At 42.2% G+C, this 8,405-nt stretch overlaps 1 protein-coding gene across 1 annotated transcript in view; it reads left to right on the top strand.

The window, feature by feature from the left end:
- The first annotated feature begins 1,052 nt into the window (after positions 1–1,052).
- Positions 1,053–8,405, top strand: part of COLEC10 (collectin subfamily member 10) — a 28,110-nt gene continuing 20,757 nt past the window's right edge. The window contains exon 1 of the mRNA XM_032701471.1: positions 1,053–1,496. Within this exon, the coding sequence (XP_032557362.1) occupies positions 1,349–1,496 (148 nt within the window). The 5' untranslated portion in view covers positions 1,053–1,348. The remainder of the gene's footprint in view (positions 1,497–8,405) is intronic.

Here is an 8,405-nt window from a genome sequence, read left to right as displayed (position 1 = left end):
GTACGACTAGGGAATTAATACTCTCTTAAATAATGAGGAAAACCTCTGATAAGCTATTACCATAGGGAATATGTTTTTTGCCTAAAATGGAAAGCAAACATGCTCTCATACACTACACAGTTCAAAACCATAGTTTGGTTTTTAGAGTAGCTATCTCCTTCACTGTGGGAGAAACCAGAAGGTAACAAAATTACTGGAAATATTACAAATACTCATCTCCCCTTTCTTTTTTGCCAGGCTATGTCAAACAGTCTTCTGTCTCTGGTTACTGTGCTCTCCTTAAGAGAAAGCTAGAGCTTTTTCTAGGAAGGGAGTGCACACAGAGAGATATCTGTCACAGCTCCTTTCAAAAGGAAGGATGCACACTACTTGTTCCTCCATCCAAGAGTTCTCCTACACCTATTTTCGAAGTCTCAGCAGCCAACTGAAAACCTGGTAGCTGTCTCACGCAGATTTGAACCAGCCGCAGCTTCCTGGACAACCCAAACATAATATTCTCTTGGGACATATGCTACACCACTGTCCCAATATATGGCCTTTCCCAGTGCATGGAAAAAGCGTTATGGGAGGAGGTGCTGCAGTCATTCAAGCTCATCTTGTTCTGTGTCTCCAGTTCTGAAGTGTGCCCTTTCTGTACTGAGTCTACCAATGTAATTTGGGCTTGGAGCAAGCATTATGAAGTTATCTGCAAGCATAAAACCATCAGTTGTGGGATTGGGGCTAAAATACCCATTGATCACATAAACTTTTCATTTACCACTCTGGGGACTTTGGGTACACGGCACCCAAAGGGTGTGAAATAGCACCAGTGATTTCCACCCACAGAGAACTGGCAGCTCGTCCGTGGTCACTAACAGTCCCCTTGGAGGAAAGCTTTTGTGGAAAAGTATCTCTACATGTTATATGGAGTCTGCATTACTTTCAGCCCACAACCTGCCAAAAGTATCCTATAACTAATTAGTACACACTTGGATACTGTACCAAAGTCTTTTGTCTCTTGAGTAAGTGAAAAGCTGAGCATAAAAAAATCAGTGCTGAAAGGAAAAAATATTACAAAAGAGATATTCCCAAATGCTGAAGAAATTTTCCACAGCAAATGTAGCTAAACATCTCACAGATAAGAGATAAATTGGAATAAACAGCTGTCAGTGTTAAATAAATATCCTGGATAATGTGCAGGACAGAAATAACTACAGCATCGTCAAACTTCTTTCTTCACTTTATTTAGCTGTTCTTGCATGTAGCTCCCAATCTTTCCACTGCTCCAGTTAGTGAAGCATTTATTTTTGAGTCAGCTGCATTTCTTAAGACAGTAACAACGAAAGGCATTTCCTGAGAAGCTGCAAGGATGAGCAGGAAGAAAGAACAACAGCTAAGAAAATACGGGACCCTTGTAGTGCTTTTTATCTTCCAGGTTCAGATTTTTGGTTTTGATGTTGACAATCGACCTACAACAGATGTCTGCTCAACACACACAATTTTACCTGGACCAAAAGGTGAGGAATTATCAAGTTGCTAATTCAGAGACCAGTACTGACAAAGGCTGATTTTTTAAAAATTAGAGATATGGAGGGTTTGTGGCATGGGCTGGGCAGGAAAGATGTGAATTAATGTGGACTGTACAAACATCTAGGAAAGTGGAACTGTAATGGGGGAAAATGATGAAGGAAAGATAGTTAAATTTGCTTTTCTTCAGTTTCAGGAACAGTGTCACATATTTTCATATAAATTAGAGGTGTCCTTTTGCATCTTTCTCCAGCCATATAAATCTTCTCTTAACTTTTTGTGTTCATCACGCAACTAGTACAGATACAAACTGAGGAACTTGTCTAAAAGTAGGCACCTATTGTGAACTGCTAATTGTCTGCTTTGCACTTACGTATAGAGAGAGATATGCAATATTTAAAATGACTGAACCGTCTTTATTCCCAAATGTTTACTTGTAAACACATCTCTGCTGCACTCATCAGACCTGATCCAGTAGCCCTTGTTGAATTAAACGGGACCTTAGCTACAGATTTCAGGAGAACTGGATCAGCCCTGGCATATACAGGTCTTTTATTTTCAAAACACTTTGGAAATACGAGAAATCAAATTTTCTGCATTAACTAAGCTTTTCTGTAACACAATTAATGTTGCTGGAATTGCCTGAAGGGTATCTTAGCAAAAAATTCAGGTTCATGACATACAAATCTATCTTGTACTAACAGATCTAAAATATACATTCCACACCACGGCTATTGCAGTTCAAACTATTGCTTTTTTTTTACAAATTCATTGTATTTTTCTATGGGCTACAGACTGAGAGAAAAAAAAGTGCAACTTATGTAGATTTAAAGTAGAAAAAAGATTATCAAATCAAGAGTACTGCTATAGACTCATTTGTTTTTATGATGGATTATTCAAATGCATGTTGCTTAAAGGACCATTTTTAATCAGCAAGTTAATTTCTTTATGATTACAATCCAAGCTTAAACTTTTGCTGCCACAGCATAAATGCAGAGAGATTTAATGATCCCCAAGGGAGCTAGTGGGAGTTGGTTTATTTAGTATCTAAATAATGGCAGGCTAGAGAACAAAGTTTGACAGGATTGTGTTTAACAAGTCACAAGGCTAATGAGGTGGTCTCGTGAAAACACAGAGTAGCTGGGACTTCGGCTGGTTTCTGTGGTCTAGCTTGTATAGGGAGCATTTGAAGGTTAGGTATTATGGTTCTTTGTAAGTGTGGTACTGAGAAAGTCAGAATTTAGTCATTAGCAGTCCTACTGCCTCCTGGCTGACACCAAGACACAAGATGAGACAACTAATGTATTGGCATAGCCTGCACTACCACTTTAGATTACTATGCCCAAGATCCACGACTGGTAGAAGGAGTATCAAATAAATCACCTCCAAATTACTGGCTCTCATCCACTGCAGGTCATTAAATACTATTTTGCAGACTATGTGATGTAATCCTATAGATTTCAGTTCCTACCAGAGCTGAGCTCATCCAGGACAGTTACAAGCAGCTCTTAGAGGCACTAGTTTTAACTACCAGTCATCTGGGCAACTAAAGACCAAGCAGGCTGACTGTATGAACTATCCTATTACTCCTCAGGCACCCCTTGTAGTCAAGTATGAAACATGCTGACCTAATATGGCAGAAGAAAGTCTGTCCTGCTGCCAGTTTTCCTCTATTCATCTTATGTCTATGAACTCAGAGCACATGATCCAAGCTTATGACCACTGCCACAGGCAGCAGTTTGCTGCTTAAACTCTAACCTCAGTAGTGGACAAGCCTCTGAGTTTTGCTGCTGTAGGTTTTATTTCCTGTGCTACATCTGTTGTGTCCCTGTGTCCACTGTTCTCACAAAAATGGGTTTTGACCCACCTGGCACAAGTTTCACCCCCTCACCTCCCTCTGCTCAGCATCCCAGCTATGGTAAAACATGGTGGTGCTCCCACAAGACAGAGGTGCTGAGGTCACTCAGTATATTGGCCAGCATTTTCTACCACCACAGGCCAGATTCCTGTTGTGGCAACTTCCTCCTTCCATGACAACATGGAAGTGTCTAATAGTCCAAAGCAACCAGAAGTCAAAGGAATTAAAAGATATTCAATAGCCATTAAGACTTCCTACACTGTTCCAACCTCACCTATCCCAGTGCAAGGTACAAATTGTCCTGTAGGCTAGATCCAGTCTGTGTGCTACGAGTGGGATGGCTCCTGGTTCTATGCAACAGCAATACTGCCATTTCCATCACACAGCGCAGAGAAGAGTAGAAAGCTGAGGGAGAAGTGAGTTTGTTTGAAGAGGCTCAGAATTTATAACCCTTTATTGCTTGCACTATTGGGGGCTGTATTTCTCACTTCATCATCTAGGCATTCACAGTTGCTACAGGAGCAAGCTCCCAACCTCTCCACATGCTCACCCTGAAAATTACCTGTTTAAGAAGGGTCATTAGTGTTGTGAAATTAGGCCACTTTGTCCACATGTAAGCCACTTGTAACTCGTCCAAGTTACTTTGTGCAAGGCATATTCTTCCCCTTCAAAAATATACTATTTGGTATGCTCATAACTGAGATATCCTAAGAGTAGTATGACATGAGTGACGGGATCTAAAAAAAGGGTAATTCCAGGCTAATTATCAGGAAAGCCTTCAAACCACTTATGACACTCCCACCAGCTCCCAAAAAGCACGAGGCAAAACGAGAGGCCATCGTGTATAACACTAAGAGCTAGAAAATACTCTTGAAGACTGCAGTTTCCCAGCAACAAAAGGAATGTAGTAAATGTCCTGTCAGCCTTTGCACTTTTTATAGCAATGACAGAAATGGGTCCGAGTTAAACTGCTCAGTGTGACAAACCATCAGGGGTTTCAGCCCGACCTCTGGTGGTTCACGCGATGATCACCAGGCGCCTGCAGTCCCCGCCATCCATCTGCTGTTTTCCAAAGTTGGTGCAAGCAAATGAAAATTGAAGTCTGTTTGCAAAGAATTATGCAAAGAAATTTGCTAAATTGGCACTCCAGAAAAACGGGAAATTAAAAAAAAAAAAAGAATAAGAGACAGGCAAAGGTTGGCAATTTTCTCCCAGTTTCCTTTTCTAGGCAACACTCAGATTTCTTCTCAAAAAGAGGGGATTATTTTCAATAAAAATAGCCCCACTGCAATGGCTGTTTAGTGCTGTCTGTCTGAAAACGCTTTTAAGGTACACAACAATCTGGCTTACATGGCAGTGTGAGGCATTTTCTAGGGTTCTTATTGAAATACCCAAGGAACAAAGCAAACAAACAAAAAGTACAGATTTTCAGTGTTTCTAACTAGTGATTTTTGGTGTTTGATCTGAATCTGAGGTGTTAGGAACACCTTGCTCCTAGCTGGGTTGTTGTGGCACAGGAACTGGGCTGAAAATTTACACTAGGTAATGCTGATCCACAGCTGAGCAACTGGGGCAATAAAGGCCAAGTTCTGTACTTCATTCACTTCTTGGATCCAAAGAGAACAAGATCAAGCACAAACAAAACAATGAAATTTCCAGGGCAGCCAGATGCTTGGCCTAGCAAAACTAGTCATGGCCCTATTGCTTGCTTTCTACCCTTCCAAGCCTGGAAGCAGGCTGGCTGTTCCTGCTGCTGAGAAAGGATCTGGGACTGTGGGGAGGCAGCAGCTAACACAGTTAGAGCAATGGCACCAGTTGTTGGTTCATGCCCTGGCAGCATCAGGAACACCAGACTCTGCTCCCCTGGGCTCTGTCCTTCCAGCTTGCTCTTGCCTAGAGACTGCAAGCTCAGCTCTGTCTAACCTGCAAAGGAAATAGACAAGATGGGATTTGACCTGTTCTGAGTAAATCAATAAGCAAGAATATGAGGGTGAAAATAAGCAGAGAATCCAAAGTTTTGACTCCTAAACTCCCATTAAAAACATGAGCAGGGGGAGAAGATGACTGGAGTGGGGGCTGGCTCTGTGGAAGCTGATTTCACATGGATTCATGAGAGCTCAGCGCTTCAGAAGGCTGGCTCTAGATCTTGCTGTCTGTCCCAGGTCCCAGCTCATTTCCTTTGAAATCCAGACACAGGAACTTTGAAGGTCTTGAATAAGATCCAGGTTGAGAAACTGAAATGAGATGAAATCTGAAGAGTGTTGGGAGTTTTCCATAGCAATTTAGATGTTTCCTTATCATTATTTCTGACAAGTGATGCTTATAAACTCTTTGACATTGGCTGGTGCCTCAAAATAGCATTTACTGTGGTCTCCAGTATAGCTGTCCATCTCTCAACTTTAATTGTGTTTACGCAATTTCACTCCTGGAAAATCTCAAACTCTCTCAGAAACCAGATATGCTCTTATGCACATTTCCTTCCGAAAATATAAAATGCTTTACCACATCCTATAAGCTGTTCAAAACTATAGCTAAACTTCCCTCTTAGTGCCTTAAGTTTGGTCTGAAGAGCCCTTTAATTTCAACACATAATTCTTTTTTTCATGGCTTTTAAAACTCCTCATTTTAGTGTACATTAAATTTCTGACATTTATCAGCCTCAGCTACAAAGCATGTATGTGGGGGCTTAAATACATAAATTCAAAAGACAGTGGGTCTGCATTTCTTACCAATGGCAGTCTGATTCCTCCCTGAAGCCAAAATAATTCATGAGTCTCTGAGACCATGCCAGAATGGCAGGGAAACAGGCTGGGAAAATTAAATCAAGCAGATCAGGTAAAAGGAGAATCAAGGATAATTTAAATTATTTCTGTGTTATTAAAGAAATAATATATGTTCCACTCATGCACAAAAGCCCCCAGTTTCAAATAATACAAGTCAGCAGAGGTTCACTGAGCCTCCTGAAGGCTTAGGTATGACTCATGCAATGCAAAAGGAGTGGAGGGTATTCCTACTGAAGTCAATGGATGTTTACAAGTAGAATAGCAAGCAGAGAATTCAGTTTTTCTTGAAGATTCTGTTTCACAAGGGAAGGGATTCTGTTGTCTAGTTTGGATCTGGGTGAAAAAAGACAACGTCTAAGAATGGAGGAATATGTGGGAGCCCTGTATGTTCCTGCAGGACACCTGGGAGAGTGTCCACGGGTGCAGTTTCCCACTGCACTCAACTTTCAGGCTTTCTACCAAAAAGGGAGGCCAAACATTATCTCCTTCTTACACTCTGACCACGTGGCCTCACCTTCACCTTGTGCTGGGTCAGCTATTTACTCACCATACTTTTCACTGGGCTGATTCAGCTCCCTCACTAAAAATGTGTATTTGCCTTACCGGTATTCCTCTGTTAAGGGAGTTGAATTCCTTCAACACAGGGTCAAAAGAGTGCTCAACATCAGGCAGAGGGGAGGGAGGTGTGCAGGACAGTGCTGGGAGCTGAAGTGAGGAGGAAGGACAGGGAAGAGGACATCATGTCAGACAGGCAGAAGACATCAAGTAATCCTGTCCTCACTAGCCATGTATAGTGTGAAAGCAAGAATGCACACTGCTATGGAAATTTGCTAAGGATCTAAAAGACGCTGAAAGTGAAATTAGAGGAAATCTTGAGTCTCTCCATTGACATAACTGTGACGTGCTCATACATTGGAAATACAAACTGGGATGTGTTTGCTTATTTCTTAAAGTCTGTGACTCCCTCTGGTGACAACTCTCTCAGGAGCTATTGTGCACGTGAAAGTGCTGCAAAGATTCTCCCTGCTCAGGGTCAGTCAGCGCCCCAGGCTGCAGAGCTAATCCTGTGGCTATCTGCAAGATTCTTCCAGGAGGGCAAGACATTCAGTTGTTCCTGCAGGATTCTAAAGGCTTCAGGATTATGCACATCTCTTTATCCCTTTAGTTTAACACCCAAGACAAGCAGAAATCACCTGCACTCTTCACACTCTCTCTCTGGAGATGAGGGGAGGTCCGTCCCTCTGGTGCCTCTGGTGGGACTAAGAGCATGAAACATGTTGCTCAGCAGAACTGTGTCACACATAGTCAGATGGTAAAACCACATAACAAATTCCATACAAAACCTTTGTGATGGGACATTGGCTATGCCCAGCAATGCTAAATGTATGCAAGGCAAGCTGTGCAAAGCATCCATGTGGTATACTAATTGAGATCAACCATCCTTCCCCCCCTCATAGCAGATTAGTCGTGGCCCAGGGCTTCTCAAGGACTTTTTGGCTGGTAGTGGGCTTTTTTTTCATTTCAGAATATTTGATGTAGGAGGACAACTGCGCTGCAGCCCAGTATACGTGGTGTTTCATTTGGAAGGGTGGGCATGCCCTGGAGTGTGGAGGAAGATATAGCTGCCAAAGAGAGGATGAGAGAGCATTAACACTTCTGTGGTGGTTTTGCTCAGAAGACAGGAACTGGAGCTGACCTGAGGCCATGGCTTGCCAGCACACCTGACTAAGTGTCCCTGCATGGACCCAGAGAGTCTGAGCAGAGCTCCAAGAGAACAAGCTATGTGTTAAGAGAGATACACATGCGTAAGGCCAGATAGGAGTCTCCTCCTGGTGTTGGCCCTTAGGCAGCCTGCAGATGTGCTTTCACCCTGATGCAGGGCTGCCTCTATTGATAAATGCGGGCTCTGTAACCTCCAGGAATTACACTCTGGTTCTCCAAAAAACAGGGTCAGCCCTTGATCACAAGATTTGGAGAGCCATTAGATATATGTGAACAATATATATGAACCAGAAAACATCCTCAGTTCATCAATACAAACCAAATAAATTGCCTACAAAAGATTCAGCAGGGAAGTCTAAGCCACTTGAAGGTCAGTAAAATCTTACTACTTAAATTCTTACCAAATGTAACCTCTCAACACTGTGTTCTTTAGTGAAAGTCCTAAAAAGACCGAGCCCCTTTCAACTGCCTAAAAATCCTGCTGGTGATTAGACCTTTAGCATTTTCCTGAGCTTGTTTATAGGAGAAAGAAGGTC

Source organism: Chiroxiphia lanceolata, chromosome 1 (assembly GCF_009829145.1).
Source record: "Chiroxiphia lanceolata isolate bChiLan1 chromosome 1, bChiLan1.pri, whole genome shotgun sequence".
Taxonomy (NCBI): domain Eukaryota; kingdom Metazoa; phylum Chordata; class Aves; order Passeriformes; family Pipridae; genus Chiroxiphia; species Chiroxiphia lanceolata.
This window is presented reverse-complemented; position numbering and strand designations above follow the sequence as displayed.